This window comes from Pelobates fuscus, chromosome 2, assembly GCF_036172605.1.
Source record: "Pelobates fuscus isolate aPelFus1 chromosome 2, aPelFus1.pri, whole genome shotgun sequence".
Lineage (NCBI taxonomy): Eukaryota > Metazoa > Chordata > Amphibia > Anura > Pelobatidae > Pelobates > Pelobates fuscus.
Genome location: NC_086318.1, coordinates 18,587,909 through 18,607,778, shown reverse-complemented (window position 1 = coordinate 18,607,778; position 19,870 = coordinate 18,587,909). Strand labels below are relative to the sequence as shown.

General features: G+C 41.4%; 1 protein-coding gene across 2 annotated transcripts in view; it reads left to right on the top strand.

Annotated features, from left to right (window-relative positions):
* Positions 1-19,870, top strand: part of EPHX2 (epoxide hydrolase 2) — a 210,929-nt gene that overhangs the window by 146,961 nt on the left and 44,098 nt on the right. For both annotated transcript variants that reach the window (XM_063441977.1, XM_063441976.1), the window contains 4 exons: positions 5,537-5,622; positions 6,373-6,484; positions 9,340-9,414; positions 15,603-15,648. In XM_063441977.1, the coding sequence (XP_063298047.1) occupies positions 5,537-5,622; positions 6,373-6,484; positions 9,340-9,414; positions 15,603-15,648 (319 nt within the window). The remainder of the gene's footprint in view (positions 1-5,536; positions 5,623-6,372; positions 6,485-9,339; positions 9,415-15,602; positions 15,649-19,870) is intronic.

Here is a 19,870-nt window from a genome sequence, read left to right as displayed (position 1 = left end):
AAAGAGCACTCTGATTGGCTTAAACCAACCAATCAGAGTGTTCTTGGCCTAATTGCCTTTATAAGCCTTCCCCCGCCCTGCAGAGCTCAGTCTGCGCGGAGCCCTCCATGGGTGAGGCTGGATTAATTTTTTTAGCATCTTTTTTTTTTTTTTTCGCGCTCTGGTTTTTCATTTTATTTTAAGTTCGACGGGTATGATGGCTTTTTATTTGCCCTTTTTTGGGGCTGAAAAATGAAGATTTTAGAAAAAAGAAGACGCCAAATGGTTAATTTTTGTTTACAGGTTAGTTATTTTATGCCCCCCCGCTCATTATTTTTAAGGTGAGGGGGGTAGGTAGGGGATAGTTTTATTTGGGTGGGGGGTGGTGACCCCTAGTCACCTTGATTGGGGGGGTTATTTAGGGCCCCCACCCGCTGCACGGGCCCCATCTGCACCTGGGCCCATCAGGTGGCCCAAGCATTTAGAGCCACCCGATGAGCCCTATATCTTCAGGGGCCCGGTCAGCGCTGCAGCCGTGTAATAGCGCGACCTGTCCCCTTTAAAAAGAATTGCGGCTGCACCGCAAGTGCTGCTGGGAGGAAGTGACGGCGGGTCACTTCCTCCTCCCAGCTTACTCCGCGCGGGGGGAGAGACAGCTGAGGAGAGGCGAGGCATCACATCCGCTCCCATCATCCCCAGCCACCCTCCTGGCTAAAAAATGAGGTGTATATATGTATGTGTATGTCTGTTTGTCAGTATGTATGTGTGTATATATCGATGTATGTGTGTATGTATATATGTCTGTGTGTGTATGTATATATGTCTGTGTGTGTGTATGTATATATGTCTGTGTGTGTGTGTGTATGTATATATGTCTGTGTGTGTGTGTGTATGTATATGTGTGTGTGTGTGTGTGTATGTATATATGTCTGTGTGTGTGTATGTATATATGTCTGTGTATGTGTATGTATATATGTCTGTGTATGTGTATGTATATATGTCTGTGTATGTGTATGTATATATGTCTGTGTGTATGTGTATGTATATATGTCTGTGTGTGTGTGTATGTATATATGTCTGTGTGTGTGTGTATGTATATATGTCTGTGTGTATGTGTATGTATATATGTCTGTGTGTGTGTGTATGTATATATGTCTGTGTGTATGTGTATGTATATATGTCTGTGTGTGTGTGTATGTATATATGTCTGTGTGTGTGTGTGTGTGTATGTATATATGTCTGTCTGTGTGTGTATGTATATATGTCTCTGTGTGTGTGTATGTATGTATGTATGTATGTATGTATGTGTGTATGTATGTATATATCTCTTGTGTGTATGTATACCGGTCTGTGTGTGTATGTATGTATATATCTATCAGTATGTATGTATGTATGTCAGTGTGTATGTATGTATGTCAGTATGTGTATGTATGTATGTGTGTATCTGTGTGTGTCAGTATGTGAGTATGTATGTGTGTGTATCTGTATCTCCTTGTGCGTGTGTCAGTATGCCAGTATGTGTGTATGTCTCAGTATTTGTGTCTGTTAGTATGTGTGTATCTTTCTGTGTGTGTCTGTGTGTATTCCTGTGGGCAGGATTTGGAGGTGGACACCGGTGGGCCCAGACCTTGAGCTGTGTTAGGGGCCCCAAAATGTCTGATGTGGTTATTTTGAACACTGGACATTTTTCAATAGATCCTGCCAAATGTCAGCTAAAGGCCAAACTAGTTATAACCAAACTGCAGCTTAATTTCCCTGCTCTCGATGAGAAGAGGTTTTGGGAGTTATTTAAAGTTAGGGTTTGAATTAGGGTGATGAGTAAAATACTAAGTTTGTCTGCATCAGTAGAATTGACCTAAATGAATAAAGGGGATATGGCTGCAGTTTGGTTGTTTGGGAATTGTATATACATAGATTTAGAAGGTGTTAACTACTATGAGCAGTAGCGTAATGGTTACATAAATTTGGCTGCGATAGCCAAATTTGTCTTTTTTTGAATAGCCAAATAGATTTCACATATAAAGGTTTTGGCCAACGCAAAATCATTTGGCTGCCATAACGCGCTTAATAAATTGATCTCATAGTTATTGTGGCGAAAGTAACCTCGCCACTTGTACTTGGAGGGGCCTGCTTGCCAACCTCCTGCCCACAGACTATGGGCCCTGCAGGGAAACCTGTAAAAGACTACCGAACTTGACCGACTGTTAGCACTGATTTCCCTGGAACTGTTTTGGGCATAGGACCATGTGCACGGTCGGTCAAAACTATGACTTCCAGGAAAGTACTGAACCGATCTGATTTTTATGTATGTTGTTCACGCAGATCGGGGACTAACGTTTATGGGGTTTTATGTGTTTTTAAGGTACAATTTTATGAAACCCCAAAAAGTATGTTTTTCTGTGCTTAGGGATAATTGGGTTAGATTAGTACAGTTCCTGATTCAATTATCTCCCAAGCACAGAGGATGGATTCTATTGTTTGTTTGTGTATGGGAGTGTCTCACTGTATGACTCTGTTTTTATTGGTTTATTCACTTTGTGTCCCTGTACCCAACAAGGTCCACCTGGGTGTCACACTTGTTGGGAAACTCGCATAAAAGGCCAGTGTGGCTACCCATTAAAACAGACTTACTTCACCCTCAATCTAGAGTCTTGTCTCTTTTTGGGGGAAACTGCTATAAAGCTATCACTACTAGCTTTTGGAAGAGCTGTTCCTGCTACACTCTCTTGGAGGAGAGGTTCATTCACTGGAAGCTGGATCCAGGTCTTGGGTCCAGGATGGGTGCAGGACGGAGAGACCCCAACCAAGCTGCGGTGATTCGTGGGGTCTATAGTGTCCGGTGCGGTAGTTATGGTCCTCAGTGCCAGCTAGGAAGCGGTTCTCGGCAGAGGTACCCAGCCGGGGTACAGGGAGCTCCATTACAGTTATTATTTAACAGTTTTATATAATGTATTAGGAACATATTATTGGAAAAAAATAAATGAAAAGCATATCTTCATTATATTTGTTACAAATCGTTATTTGTAACTGGCCTTTTAAATAGAACCTGGCCCTGCTTCCCTGGATTGTGGAGAAGCCTAATGGCCAGCCTCCTTCCTCGTGACTATGGCCCTGGAATATATTACCTTTTAAGACTTACCTTCGGGCACAAAGGATTCTGGTATGCTGTTCTGGGCCCTTTAACTGTTTGGTACTTCGATACTGAACTTCGGATACAATCGAAGTACCGAAGTAGTCGAAGTGGCCGCCATTACATTCGAACACGTGGCAGCGGCCATTTTAAAACAGTCGTCCGCGGTGACCTGTACCTTCCAGTATCCTTCGACACCACAGCCAGAGACTAAGTCCCGTTCGAACGTCCGAACACCCGTTCGAATGGGACTTCATCATCTTTGTATGGGAAACCGATTGTCCTCGACTAGCGACCCCCGAGGAGGTTTTAACCGCGGTTTACTTTGGCACTTCGACAGATGTCGAAGTGCGTTCGACTATTCGAACACCGTCTTCGGATGGGACTTTACTGGTTTTCAGGACAGAGATAGACCGACCACACAGCCTGAATCTGTGGAACTGTTTGTGGGCATGCAAACAGGCGTGCGGTCGGTCCAAAGAGACTTTTTAATATCTCTGGAACCACTGGACAGATTCTCACGAATTTTGAGTATGTTGTTCCCCAATTTATGTTGTTCATAAAAATGTAAGTTTTATTAATGTATCATGTAAAATGGGAAAGTTATAGAAATGTATAAAAATGTGTAAGTTTTAGCTTGGAGATAATTGAGTAGATACAGTAGGAAACTCAATTATCTCCCGAGCTGAGGGGAGGGAACCTGTGGGCTGTACTTTGCTGTTATTGGTGATTTTATGCCTCCCCCTGGGAGTGTCCTGTTTGCCTGTACCTCAATAAAAGCCAGGTTGGGTGTGCCAGCACTTCAGACCTCTGCTGACCCTCTAACTTGTAGCCTTGACTCATGTTTGTAGGGGACAGCTATAATCACTACAGGGATTGCTATGCTCTTCATACTCCCTTAGCTACTGAGCTCTTGTAAGAGCTCTTGTTCCGGATCCTGCTTCGCTCTACAGAAGGAAGAGGTTCGCCTATTGGAACCTGGAGCCTGGTCGTAGGTCCAGGGCGCAGAGCAGACGGCGAGATACCAGCCCAGCAGCGGTGGTTCGTGGAGTCTGCAGTGCTTATGGTGACTGCGGTGCTGATGGTCCTTTGGTGAGCGCTAGGAGCATCCTTTCCTACGGTCCAACTTCCAGCCAGCGTGGAGGCAACCGTAACAATATTCTTGTCAAATAATGCATCTACAGGACAGCTTAGATAATCAAACTGCATTTCTTTAATCTAAACAAATAGTATGTTGGGTGCTGGGAATTGAATATTTGCAGAGGTATACATTATTCATTCTGGATGAAATCTCTGAGTACTTGGGAATCTGTGTAGGGAGGTCTTTCTCATCGTATGCATTACTGTTAGAAATTCTCAGGGCACTTTCTATGAGATTTGTGGGGTCTGTATACATTGTGGACACTGCCATTAATTACTTCAGAATGAAATGAGCCATCTTTGTAAGGATTTATAGATAAACAGGTTTGAACATGAAGATAATTTCGCGAGGAGATAACATTTTAAGCTGATGCTTTTATGTTAGTGTGTTAGCTGATGACTTAATGTATGCTGCCATTCAATAAAAGCATAACATTTCAGCAAAGTAATGTGGATGCCGTTTTGAATTCTGTGAGAAACCACTCCCTCAGCGTACATACGTGCCTGGCTAAGCAAGTTGTTTATAAAAGGTTACTCCAACCAAAAACTGTGTTTTCATTTAAAAAAAGAAAGCAATAACTCATTTGTCGATATGAATTGCCATTCACATCCTTCTAATATATCTGCATTACTCATTGTGCAAAATGAAAGTAAAATCTGAAATGTAAGAGAAATGATTGAAAAGGAGAACTATTTTCCGCACATCATACCCGGTTTGTAAAAGGTGACATTATATTCACTATATTGTACTAGAATTACATAGTGTTTAATCCATTTACTCTGCGGTAAGGAACATGTTTTAAGCTAATAGCCGTCAAACTCCCTGTAGAAATGCCCTGGGTCTTTTGATTTCCTTAAAGATGCAGAGATGCATTCTAGCTGTACACACATTAGTTTTGCGCTAGTTAACATGTGGAAAATTGATAGCTGCTGAATTCTAAAGGTCAGAATCCTTCATCCTCTGGATCAGGGTTTGATTTGCTGTAGCTGCCTAATGTCCTCTGGGGAAGCTGAGTGCCTATTACACTGCCTAATGAAGTACAGTCATATGTTCAGATCCGCAAACAGAGAGGCAATATACGACAAACTAGATTTGGCTTTAAAAAAGTGATGAAGTTGCTTTGTTTTACAAATCTCCACTCCATAATCTTACAATCCTCTTATCTTCTTCTGGGAAGATGTTTTGTTCTATCTTTCTTTCCTTTCTATAATTACGTTATTTCTGTATTTACTTTTGTTTTATTAGTTAACAAGTTTGACAGTATCCATTTTTATCATTTTAATTAGGGTATTTCTCAGGCTACATTTATTGGTCACGACTGGGGTGGTGCCATAGTGTGGAACATGGCACTTTTCTTCCCAGAAAGAGTAAGGTAAGTAAAAAAAAACAAAACATGAATTATAAAATATAAAATTCCAGGATGTTGCTTCACGTCAATTTACTTTGCGATATCAGTGTAAACTGATAAAATGGGAAGCACTGTTGTGTTTTTTAACCTTAAATTAGATCATTTGCAATGTGGAGTTCTCATCAGCTCTCTGAGGTGTCAGGAGGTTACCACTTTGCATGGACAATCTGGTGGTCTTTTTGTGTCACCTTAGCAGTTGGTGATTTGTGTCATGCGATCTTTTGGTTAATACTGGCCTTACAGAGAACTTCCCTCTGGGATTAGCACAGACAGCCGCATGCCAACTTACTAAAAGAACTGTAACAACCCTTGCTCCGAGCTCCTGCTTAAACGTTGAGGGCACTTGGGCATAGCAGCACATGAGCTCTAGGCCAGTTGGCATGGGTAGCCACAGTTAACTATTTGCCTCTGCTGCATTGCTCCACCTATTCCCTAAAATATCCACAGTAAAGTTAAATATCAACATCACACCAGAACTGTAAGTGATCATGAATCTAATTGTGCACGCTGCGGGTGTTAGACATATAATATAATTTAGAGTGTTTATAGACAATGCATGCGACACCCCCTGTTGTTTGCATGAATTAAATTGTACTTCTCTGTTACCTGTTCCTGCTGTTAATTTAATGGTGACTCAATAATGATATAGATAAAGATATATATATATATATATATACATACATATATCCTTGCATATAATCTTTGCTTTCACAGGGCAGTAGCTTCACTGAACACTCCCTTCTTTACTGCCGATCCAAAAGTGAGAGCTTTGGATAGAATAAAAGCTAACCCCCTCTTTGACTATCAGCTTTATTTCCAAGAGCCGGTAAGCTGTAATCTTACAAAATGCCTGTTGAACTGCTGTTGCCAATAGCCCATAGTAATTTAGTACACCACCTGTGGCATTGCATGAGCCGATCCCTGATTTCCATTGGACTATTCTCTTTCCCAGCTTCTCTCTCCAATTTGAGGGGCCTGATGTTATCTCTTTCACCTTTGCTCCTGCTTAAAGGGACACTATCAGCACTAAAACAACTTTAGTTTATGAAGCAGTTTTGTGTGTAGCAAAGGGAGGCCAGGGGGACTAGATGGTGTTTTTAACACTAGATGGTCATGAATACATGTCTGTGCTCTTGACCCTATAGTTTTCCTGTAAAGTTCAATCAATATAGTAGGAGATACAAACATATAAAGTAAACACACTGTGCTATCAGATCTGATTGAAAATTAATAATTTTTTTTCTGTGAATCACAGCCAGGGGTGGTGTGGCTAGTGCTGCATAAACAGACACAAAGTGATTTAACTCCTAAATGGCAGTGAATTGAGCAGTGAGACTGCAGGGACATGATCTATAAACCAAAACTACTTCATTAACCCTTTCAGGACCGCTGACGGTTCAGGACCGTCAGCGGTAAAACATGCGTTTGGACCGCTGACGGTCCTGAACCGTCATAACGGTCTGGGGCTACTTACCTGATCGCCGTCGGTCCCACGGCGGCGATCAGTGCTCCACCCGGTCCAGGGGGGTTGCCTGTCTGCCCGGGCAGTCCCCCCTCGGCAGATCAGGACCCTGCGGCCATGTGATCACTCGATCACATGACCGCAATAGGTGTCTGTGTATCTGCCTGCAGGGGGACTGTCTGTGCTGACAGGCAGTCTCCCTGCAAGTGAAAAATCAAAAAAATAAAGTTAAAAAAAAAAAGTGTAAAATCAGTGTAAAAAAAAAAATAATAATATGTGTATATATATATATGATATATATACATGTATTATATCTATATATAATATATGTATATGTATCATATATATATAATGTCATATTAAGTGTATTTTTATATTTATATATACGTATATTAATATAAAAATACACTTATATTTAAATTACACACGAATATATACAATATATATATAATTGCTATATATATGGTATATATATATTATTATACAATACAAATAATATGTTAATAAAATAAATAACAAAAAATAAAAATAATTTTTAATAATTATAAAAAAATATTTATATATGCAATTTTATTCTAACAGTATTTTGATATATATATATATATATATATATATATTTATATCAAAATATACTTAGAATGTAATGATATATATATATATGTATAAATAAATAAATAAAAACAATACGAAATATACATATGTCCATATACATAATTACATAAATAATTTCATAAATATACACGTAGACGTCAAATATATAAATATGTATATATATTAAAATTCTACATGTGTATTTATGTAATATTTTTACCTAATTAAGTAATTTTAATGATTGCAATTTGAGGGACCTGCCTGCCAACCCAGGCCGAAAGTCCAGATAATTTAATTTGCTAGCACTGTGTTTAACCCTGTAACTTTCTATGACACCCTAAAACCTGTACATGGGGGTACTGTTTTACTCGGGAGACTTCGCTGAACACAAATATTAGTGTTTCAAAACAGTAAAACATATCACAGCGATGATATTGTCAGTGAAAGTGAAGTTTTTTGCATTTTTCACACACAAACAGCACTTTCACTGAGGATATTATTGCTGTGATACATTTTACTGTTCTGATACACTAATATTTGTGTTCAGCGAAGTCTCCTGAGTATAACAGTACCCCACATGTAGAGGTTTTATAGTGTTTGTGAAAGTTACAGGGTCAAATATAAGGCTTGATTTTACTTTTTTTTTTTATTGAAATTTGTCGGATTGGTTAGGTTGCCTTTGAGAGCGTATGGTAGCCAAGGAATGAGAATTAGCCCCATGATGGCATACCATTTGCAAAAGAAGACAACCCAAGGTATTGCAAATGGGGTATGTTCAGCCTTTTTTAGTAGCCACTTAGTCACAAACACCGGCCAAAGTTAGCGTTTCTTGCATTTTTAACACACAAACAAATATAAATGCTAACTTTGGCCAGTGTTTGTGACTAAGTGGCTACTAAAAAAAACTGGACATACCCAATTTTGAATACCCTGGGTTGTCTACTTTAAAAAAAATATGTACATGTTAGGTGTGTTTCGGGGATTTATGACAGATAACGGTGTTACAAGGTCACTATTGATACATTTAAAATATATATATATTGAAACAGCAATTTCCTACTTGTATTTATAGGCCTATAACTTGCAAAAAAAAGCAATAAAGCATGTAAACACTGGGTGTTTTTAAACTCGGGACAAAATTTTGAATCTATTTAGCAGTTTTTTTCATTAGCTTTTGTAGATAAGTAAAAGATTTTTCAAGTAAAAGTCCAAAAACATGTTTTTTTTTTAATTTTTCACCATATTTTATTATTTTTTTTAAATACAATATTGGACATAATACAAATAATGGTATGTAAAGAAAGCCCCTTTTGTCCTGAAAAAAACAATATATAACTTGTATGGGAACCGTAAATGAGAGAGCGGAAAATTACAGCTAAACACAAACACCACAAAAGTGTTAAAACTGCTCTGGTCCTTAACGTACAAACATCGCAAAAACAGGCCGGTCCTGAAGGGGTTAAGCTAACGTTGCTTTGGTGGTTAGAATATCCCTTTAAAGTTTGAAAATGCCACAACGTCCCTTTCAAGGCCAATCACCAAACCGTTTAATATCTTATTATGCTGTGAATATGTTTAAAATTCAGAAAGTTAAAGCTTACTTATACAGAACATGTATTTTTCTCTAGGGTGTTGCTGAAGCAGAGCTTGAAAGAAATCTAGAAAGAACATTTAAGCTGTTTTTTCAAGGTTCAAATGAACAGGTACAGTACATACTTTCCTTTAACAATGACAATAGGGTTTATTTACCATATTCCATTTCAGTTCAGTCTGTGCAGGGGTAGAATTGCTGCAAAATGTGGACGTTCGTTACATAATAAGTGCTTTCAAGTTAGTCTATCTACCTATTTTAATAAGTTAAGCTAATTTGAAAACATATTCTAAAGCAGAATCATTATGTTCATGCATCGTGTTTAACGATAAAAGAATATTCCAATATAGAATACTCCTAATATGTTTCTAGCTTGCTGTGAAATGTGCAGACCTACCAGGATAGCTCTGCTTCTGTTCTTCAGCAGTCGTGACCTATTCCATATTGGAAAATAGCTGAAATACAAGATACCATCCTCATAAATTGTGTACATCGAACACGGAGTGTGTCTGAAATTGTATCCCGTCTTCTCATTACGATTACATTAAACTGGTTCAATTGTTTAACAAAATGTAAAACGATCATCACTAGATAATTCAACTGGTCTACATAATTGAGTTTCTGTATTTTTGCACCATAACTAAAAAAGGAAACTGACAGAATCAAATGATTGCTGCAATATAAGAACACTACACCGTCAACAGCTGAAAATGATCTTGGTGGCTGACGGGCATTCGTCCCACATTTAGCTCTCACCTTTCCCTCACCTTTAGCCACTTCTAAAGAGGTGTTTGTATTACAGCCATGCCAGGCACTTAGACACGTCTGGTCTGGTAAGTATATTAGTTAAATATATTGGTACAAACTGGAGCGGAGTGAGATATCTTTCTGTGCAAACATGCATAATTTAGTTATTCTAAAGTTGCGAGAGATACAGATTTCATCTCGATGAAAGACATAACATTCGACTTGTAAAACTGGCACCTACTGGGAAACTTTGAATATTTGCCTTCTGAATGTCACTGTTAGTAATGTTCTATGCCACCTACTGATCAAATGAGTTTCTCAGAGTTCTAAAGTCAGCCAAGTTTGCGGACATAACGGAGTAAAGACTTTTAAAATCCTTTGTCAGATGTTTTTATGTAGACGTAACAGATTGAATATGAGAAATTTAATTTTAGCAACACAGATGCCACTTCACTTTCTTATTAGGACTTTTAAATGCTATATCCATTCTAAAGGAAGCACAGGAGTACAGCAAGGTGAAACCCAAACTTCTTGGTTGTCTTAAACAAAGGTTTTACTTTATAAGCTGCAATGTTGAAATTATTTTATTTGGATAGAAATTAATCTTTACACTGATTAACGTTTCGACGTGTATATACACCTGTTGATTAATAGATTTCTGGTGATGGTATGTGGTTTTTTTTTTTATAATACTCTGACTGCTTATGGCTTTCATTATTGCCACTTGGATAATGGTCTCTAGGTGTCATGTAATTGCTACGCTCTGCATAGAATTGACCATTAAATCCTAGTTATTGCTGCATCTGTGATGGTGGTTTGACAATGATGGAAGGTCTTGGACTACAGCCTGATCTGTCAGAGTCCGCTTTGATGGTTTTTCTCCGATGTAGATATATTTCAATGATTGATCTTTGCTCATAGTGATTGCTTCTTGGTTTTTAATCCACCTGGTGATTATTCTGTCTGAAAACACAACTATCAACTGCCTAGTAATAGAGCTGAGGTTGCTGCTTTGGGGAAGACACATTTGCAAGACATAAAAAGGTGTGTGAGATAGAAAGGGACTTAAGTATGGAAAGGATTAACATTGCAGGCACAGAGGGAATGATCAAGAATGGGAGTGCCCAGGAAACAAAATGGACACATGGTAGTGAGTGGCATGAATCACATATTTAAAACAGAGTTTAGGCACCTGGAAAATAACTTACACAGCTGAGTACAACATCCAGTGGGAAAGACAGTTTTGTGGGGCAGTCTAGCCATGGAGTTGCTGAACTTACCTATTCCTGATTTCAGTTATAGTCAGCCCTAACCAAACTAGGGATTTGATTTAAAATTAGCCGATGTTAATTGTGATTACAGCGGCTTTTAGGCTCTCAATAAGCCTGTTAACAGTTAGGAGCAATTAATAGAAGCAATTTTAAGGCTTATCGGGAGACGATGACTTTCCGTTTGAGCGACTTCAACTTTCATGGAATTTAAGAAACTTTCATATTCGTTATATTAATTTTCATTGAAAATATGGAATTTGGTGATTCAAAATAATTTATCAAGCATTTACCAACCCTGAAATTTGCTTATCGAATTTGAAAGCAAAAAGCTGTTGCTAAATGGGCTGTTATTCGTGAACACATAAAAACTCCACAGAACAGTGTGGTCTAACCGTAAACATACCGCTTAATAACCCCTTAGCGTTGGGAGGAAGAGGGAGGGGAGAAGCACGAAATGTACCCTCTCATCAGAATTTAGAGCAGGGAAATCATATTTGAAGTAGCCTGTCACTGGGTGTTTAAAACATTAATTTAAGATATAAAATTATATGATGGCATGATAGACGGGAGCAAGTAGTATGCTTATTGCAGCAGAGCATCCGCCGCTGGGTCTCTCTTCCAGCTTTAGCCAGTATCGGCTATAGCCACTCTGTCAATCACCAGTGCTTGCCAGCTGAGGGAAGCCCAATCTCTGGAGGAAAGCTGCTGCTTCATCTGCTGAGGCAAGTTGGTAGGTGCGGCCCTTTCTGGTAGCGATCAGGGTGTGTGAGGGACCCGATTTGTAGGCAACTCCCACTGTTCTCAATGTCTGCGTCACCTGTTAAAGGGACCTTCTCCAGTTTAGGGTAGAGCGACAGAGGTCCTACAAGAAGTGGAGCTGCGTTGCCTCAAATTGGTATGGTGTGTTGTTCTTCACCGCTTCTAGGACCGTCATCTTGTCTCTGAGCATCAGGAAATGCACCAGTACATCCCGAGGCTGGAGCCTTGGTGAACTTGGCTAGCCTGAAGTATTCGTCCAGTTGTAGCCCCTTAGCCGAATGTTGGGGTATCAGAGAGGCCAAGAGGCGTCGCAGACAGTGCGGCAGTTCTTGGTCGTCAATAGAATCTGTGATTCCCCTAATTTTGATGTTAGTGCGTTGTTGCGCATCCTCTATTGTGTCCATTCTGACTTGCATGACTTTTTGGGCAGCTTGTAGTTAGAGTATCTGCTCCGTGTTACTCTCATGTTGTTGGGCCATGGAGAAGACTTTCTCCGCAGTAGCCCTCATGCTGGTATTGATCTTGCTGAGATCTTCACGGATATTGTCTAGGTCCGCATTGAAAACTACACAAATATTCAGCATTAGGGCCTCAATATCGCCCTTGGCAGCTGGGGTTGTTAGATCGCCCTCCATATGTGGGATGTCGTCAGGAGCATCGAGGATTTCGTCCTCGGAGGCGGTATAAGGTGAGTCCAGCGGCGCCGCCATTTTGGGCCTAGGCCACGATTGCTTGTGAGCAGTCACCCACGAGGGTTTTGAGCTTTTTGGCCTTTTTCCCCATGTAGTGGTAAGTTGGCCGATGTGTTTTCTGCCTGAAACAGGTAGGTAGATAGGGTAGGGATTTGCCGCATATCCAACGTGAGCTCTGCTAGCATGCGTCTGCTACCTTCAGTGCTCAGACCACGCCCCCGTGGAATTGATTTTATAGATGGATTGTGGGTAAATTTGATTGGCAACTGAAACAGAACCTTGTTTTAAGCAACACCAATTATCAAGTTTTGCCAACCTGCTATGCATAAGGACAAATAGTCCCTACTTTCTTTATATATTTTATAACTAGAGCGCTCAGGAAAAAAACGAAAGCAAGATTCAGACACAGGGATCTATATAGAAGCAAATAAGATGAAGTTTAGTTTTTGTGACATGTCTGGCTTTAAATAACTTGTACGATCTCTTGTACCTTTCAGCAAAAGACTTTGCTCTGCAGCACAACAAATGCTTGGAAGCAAATAGCTCCATTAGTAAATAAAACAAAAACATAATATTTTTTATGAAAAAATAAATCATAAATTAGGCTGCTTGGTAAGCCATTAGAAGCTTTATTAGCTACCCAGAAGCTGGGCCTCTATGAATGGATGACTGCAAACAGGCCTTGGTGGTACAGATGCCAGAATAGAACAGTTTGGTCTATTTGAGTCTGAGCTGGGGAATTAGTTGGAGGTAGTTCATCTTGAGGCAAGTGGTTACAAGAATCAGAATCTAGGATGTCCACATCAGTAACCATTACGGCTAACATAAAAAATTGCAATAACATCTGCATCAGATACCTGGAATCGACGAAATCCTTATCTTTAATTTAAATTAGTATGGTGCCTACCATGGATAAATGTTGCAAACGTCCGATAGATTACACACAGATTACATAAGGTTTAGGGGGTAAACATTTGTTTACCAAGTCACATACTTCATCTCGTTATATAGTGATGTTGGCCTTACACTTGCCTCCCACTTTTTGCAGATGAGTGGTGTCATTGGTTGAACCATGGCTATAAAGTGATGGTTCATCCTTATGGTATGGGCACATCTTTGAGATACAAGTAAATATGCCAACGTGAGCCAGTGAAAGCCAGAGAAGTATAAAAAAATAATTAAGGAGCATTGTTTGATTATTTTCTATAAGAAATAGTTTGTGCTATGGACACATTTGTTTTGGGATACTCTGCATCCCTCTGGTGCTCTTGAAGATTAAAATATTTTTTCTCTGCTGTCAATTCCTATTTTCTTGTAATTAATTTATAGAATGAAGCTAAACGAATAAACTGTGAAAGACTAGGTAATATATATCACAGGAAGCTTACTGGTATGGCAAGACTAATTTACAGATGATATATTGCTCTTTTTCGGAGGTCATTTTACACAGAGGTAAAGTCATCAGACAGCCCTTATTTCAGACTCACGTTGAGCAATAATTCTCCTTGTCATACGGCACATTGCCATCATATTTCCTTCTCTATCATTCATTGACTGTTGAGGAGAAACCTCCATCATTCTTGTCCATCTAGAAATATGCAAAGACACAAAGTTCCGCTCTCTGCAGAGCATGCACACATCATTATTATAAAGATGGAAGCACGGTCTATTCCTGCGGCGCCTGCATGGAATACTAAATTAAATGTTGCTATTGTTAATATAATTGTAAAACTAAAGCCAAGGGTGGCACGGACAGACATTCATTTCACAATGATGGAGTTAAGAAGAATTTTTTTTTTTTTTTTTTTTATCCTTCTTCTTATTCAGAAGTGTAGTTCGTGGTGTCTCTGCACCCCTAGTTTAGATATATGCTGACATTGTGGTGCCTGGAAGAATATGGGGATGGTAGAAACCTTTACTAAACCATCTTTTTATCCCATATTTGCAATCATGTTCTTCTTCAGCTTTACCTGCATGTGAGTCTGAGAGATCCCACATGCGACCACACTCACATGCAATGAGATGCCATAGACATTTATTACACATTGCACTGTAACATTTAAATGTGCCAGTGGAGACTGCTGGAAACTATTCTTAAAGTCTTAGTATGGCTCGTTATGCAAATTCACTTCATGTGTTTTAAGTGTCCTGATTAATGTAATGTTTTATATGTACTCCAAGCACCATCACTAAAGAATTTACCAGCACCTAAAGCCTGTGCTTGGGATAATTTTAACACGATATGAGATGGGAAAATATTGCAGGTTTACTCTATGAAAAAAAAGTCACTTTAGAGTCATTTTTCTTGAAATATTAAAATAAATATATGTACTAGATATTAAAACATGTTTCAAAATATTGAATAGTTTTCAACGTATATCCAGAAATATTAAATCAATTTGAAAAGCTGATGCAAAATGATTAAATTGAGGCCTATGTAAGAGCTATTAAATAAATCAATTTTCCTGAGGGCTAGCTACTTTCAGTAACTCAATAGACAACCCTGACTTCTTAGTGACCGAGTGCCTTGCTTTCTTGTGATTGAGGTTTTGGAGAATAACCATGTTCTATATGGTGACGGTCTATTAGCATCCACTTTGTACAACTTTCTTTGACGTTACAATGCTAGAAGCTCAGTCATTATCATTACTCGGAAAATCCATTCAGTGTAAGATATATCTAGTGTTCTAACTGTATGAGTACCGGTATATTGTCATGGAATGAATTGGTGAATTTAAAGTAAGATTGCTGTATAGTATAATGCGCATGATTCTCAGCAAAGCTTGTTTCCTATTTCATAATACTTCATTCACTTTTGTTTTTCTCCTTAGGATAAACGCACTAAATTCTTTAAGACTTCAAGTGTACGTGAGAGAGGTAATTTATTTTCAAGGCTAATTTTATGTAAATCAAATGTGTGCTTGTAACAGGTTTTTTGGAGTTGTCATTAATTCCCACATTCTAACCTGGAAATAATCTACATTTTTAACCATAATATAGGTAATGATTTTTTGTGTGCGTTAAAAATTAATAGATGGGTAAAAAAGATTGCACAATGTAACGGACCGTTTCACTTACAAGAGGATAAAACCCAGTTTAGGCAATAATCCCCTTTCCAGATGCACAGGCAGCTACTGCAAACACCATTCTCCCGACTGGAACCACACGAACACTGGAACAGCTGAACAAGAAAAGCAGACCTCGGCTTACACTCTTGGCAGTCAGCATACAATCCCATTCCCCCAAAGACCGAGACGACACATCGCTTTGAGGGTTAAGCAAGACCTCTGGACTGGGACACCCAGTCTGGCTTTTATTACAACCAAGTACATACAGGACACTCCCAGGGGGAGGATGAATTTAACCAATCACATGGATGTACCTCCCACACATTTCCTCCCCTTAGATTAGCACTTAACATAATTATACCGTACACCTTTTTCCCCAATTCCTGGATGTACCCCAAATACATATGCTACACCTCCAAAACAGGTATCCCCTGATAGCCCTTATTCAGGGGGACAACATATTCAAGAATCAGGTCATTCGGATGAATGGTTCGGGAGATATGAGGTTCCAAAGATTTGACCGACCGCATGGGTAAAGTATCCGAAAACAGTTCCATGCATTTTGGCCCTGCGGTCGGTCACAAACAAGTGAATGAAACAGACGAATTACTGGTGTTGTAGAGACTAAGGGGGATTCGCATGAATCCCCTAGTTCGTACGTTTCTTTCTACCGAACGGCGGGCCGTTCGGTAGTTTCCCCACGAAATCCTGGAAGTCTGGAGGTCTCAGCGGTGTTTGCCTAGTCGAGTGTCCGATTTCAGTTCCAGACACTCGACGGCAAAACACCGCTGTTCGGCAGTTAAAGATGGCCGCCGCCACGTGGTTGTTTCCCGAATGGCGGCCACCCAGAGGACACATAATACATTACATGGATTGCCAATTACCTGTTTGCAACATTGTTGCAAACGGTAATTGGAGGCACACTTAGTCCTGGGTGGTCTGGTTGTTCGGTAGTTTCCTCCATACAATGAATGGAGTGATTCTACCGAACAATCAGATGAATGCTGTACATATATATAACCCAGGTTAACTGCATACAAAAATACATACATGACATGAAAGTATTAAAGGCAGGATTACTGTACTACGCTCCACAGTCTTAAAGGTACAGTAGTCCCAAAAGTTCCAATATGTCCATCGCTGCTTTTAAAGGGCCAGCAGCAGCAATACAAATTATTACCTGCCCAAATATAGTTTCTAAAGTGCAACACGTCCAGGGGCCATAGTCAGCGGGCAGGAGGCCAGCAGCCAGGCCTCTCCAGTTCACAGTGGCGAAGCTGGTTTCGCCACATTTCTCCCCTTTGCCAATTAGACTAACAGGGTACCTGACTTTCTGCCGGTCAGTGCCCTGGTTAGTCCAGCAACCCACCCACAAAACAGAAATAACAGAGCAGCCCACCCACACTAACCGGTTACTACATCTGGGTGAGGAAGGATTTTGTCCAAGTTCTGGTGTTTCACCACTGCTGGGTGGGAGACGGGTAGGCTGCCTTGGTGGGTTGCTGAGGGGGCAGAGACCAGCGGTACTCTGTCCTGTTGCCAGCACTACCACGGGAGTAGTCTGGTGGGCGTCTGGTTGCTGGAGACTGGCTGTCTCCCCTTTAGGTGCACCGCTCGACTGCTGGAGGGGGAGACCGACTGTCTCCCCTTTGGATCCATCACACTGAGGCTGGGGAACAGGACCGACCGTCCCTATCCCTTGTGCTGTAAGTGCAGAGACTACGGTCCCATCTGCACAGTTGTGGGGCTTAACATCTCCCCTTGGTGGGTTAGGTTGCCGTGGGAGAGAGGGTGTAACAAGTTCCTCTCTCTGGATGGCAAACTGCCGCTGGGGAGAAAGGATGGCACCTTCTGCTCCCTGGGGTACACACTGCCGCTGGGGAGGAAGGATTGCACCTTCTGCTCCCTGAGACACACCCTGCCGCTGGGGAGGGAGGGCACGGCTCTCCTCTCCCTTTACTTCACACTGCCTTCCTGGCACATCACTTTGCTGCTGGGGGGCAGGAACAACAACCTCTGCCCCCTGTAACTCAGCCTGCCGCTGGGGAGGAAGGACGACACCTTCATCTCCCTGGGGTACACACTGCCGCTGGGGAGGGAGGACGCTGCTCTCCTCTCCCTTCACTTCACACTGCCCTCCCGGCACATCACTTTGCTGCTGGGGGGCAGGAACAACAACCTCTGCCCCCTGTAACTCAGCCTGCCGCTGGGGAGGAAGGACGACACCTTCATCTCCCTGGGGTTGCTCACAGGACCAGTCTAGGAACTCTGCTACCTCGGGTACTGCTGGTTGCTGTTGGGCGGGAGGACCGGTTGTCTCTTCCCAGGCCTCATTGATGAGTCGCAGGTAATCCCCTTCCAGGTTCCATTCCTTGGTGACCAAATATCGTAGGTCTGCCTCGAGGTCCACAGCGCCAAAGAGACCCAGCATGTTCTCCCGGATGCCGTACAGGTCCCAAAAACGATAGTCGGCATCTTCCCCAAAGTCCTCGTCACCACTATTATCCCAAAATAGACCGGGGCCAGTGTATTCTCCGCCTTCTGGGAACTCATACTCTGCCATCCTGGGGACACACTGAGCCGCGTACCACTGTAGCGCCTGGTATGCGTTGTCGAGCGTCAGTTCTGCGTATACTAGAATCTCGAGTCTAGTCACCCACTTTTCTGTGGTCTGTTTTCTCAGGAGGGGCATCCGCTCTGCCATTCTAGCCAGAATTCGCTGCCTTCTGCTGCGGCGCCGATCCCCTCGTGAATACTGTACTTCTTCTAGGGCTTCGTCCCACAATCTGGCTCTGGCAGTCTCTCTGTACATCAACATGTCCTCTTCTGACACTGCTCCAGACCTCCGGAATACGGAACCGTACAATCTATCCTGCAACTTCTCCTCCATTTTCTGAGTTCCTTTGTAGATAGGGTCGCTGTACGGATACTAGCGTTGCCCTCAATCTGTAATCCAGAAATGGTGTTGTCTGTAGCTGTCCCTCTGGTTGTAGGAACGATCCCGCCGCTTGCCACCAATTGTAACGGACCGTTTCACTTACAAGAGGATAAAACCCAGTTTAGGCAATAATCCCCTTTCCAGATGCACAGGCAGCTACTGCAAACACCATTCTCCCGACTGGAACCACACGAACACTGGAACAGCTGAACAAGAAAAGCAGACCTCGGCTTACACTCTTGGCAGTCAGCATACAATCCCATTCCCCCAAAGACCGAGACGACACATCGCTTTGAGGGTTAAGCAAGACCTCTGGACTGGGACACCCAGTCTGGCTTTTATTACAACCAAGTACATACAGGACACTCCCAGGGGGAGGATGAATTTAACCAATCACATGGATGTACCTCCCACACATTTCCTCCCCTTAGATTAGCACTTAACATAATTATACCGTACACCTTTTTCCCCAATTCCTGGATGTACCCCAAATACATATGCTACACCTCCAAAACAGGTATCCCCTGATAGCCCTTATTCAGGGGGACAACATATTCAAGAATCAGGTCATTCGGATGAATGGTTCGGGAGATATGAGGTTCCAAAGATTTGACCGACCGCATGGGTAAAGTATCCGAAAACAGTTCCATGCATTTTGGCCCTGCGGTCGGTCACAAACAAGTGAATGAAACAGACGAATTACTGGTGTTGTAGAGACTAAGGGGGATTCGCATGAATCCCCTAGTTCGTATGTTTCTTTCTACCGAACGGCGGGCCGTTCGGTAGTTTCCCCACGAAATCCTGGAAGTCTGGAGGTCTCAGCGGTGTTTGCCTAGTCGAGTGTCCGATTTCAGTTCCAGACACTCGACGGCAAAACACCGCTGTTCGGCAGTTAAAGATGGCCGCCGCCACGTGGTTGTTTCCCGAATGGCGGCCACCCAGAGGACACATAATACATTACATGGATTGCCAATTACCTGTTTGCAACATTGTTGCAAACGGTAATTGGAGGCACACTTAGTCCTGGGTGGTCTGGTTGTTCGGTAGTTTCCTCCATACAATGAATGGAGTGATTCTACCGAACAATCAGATG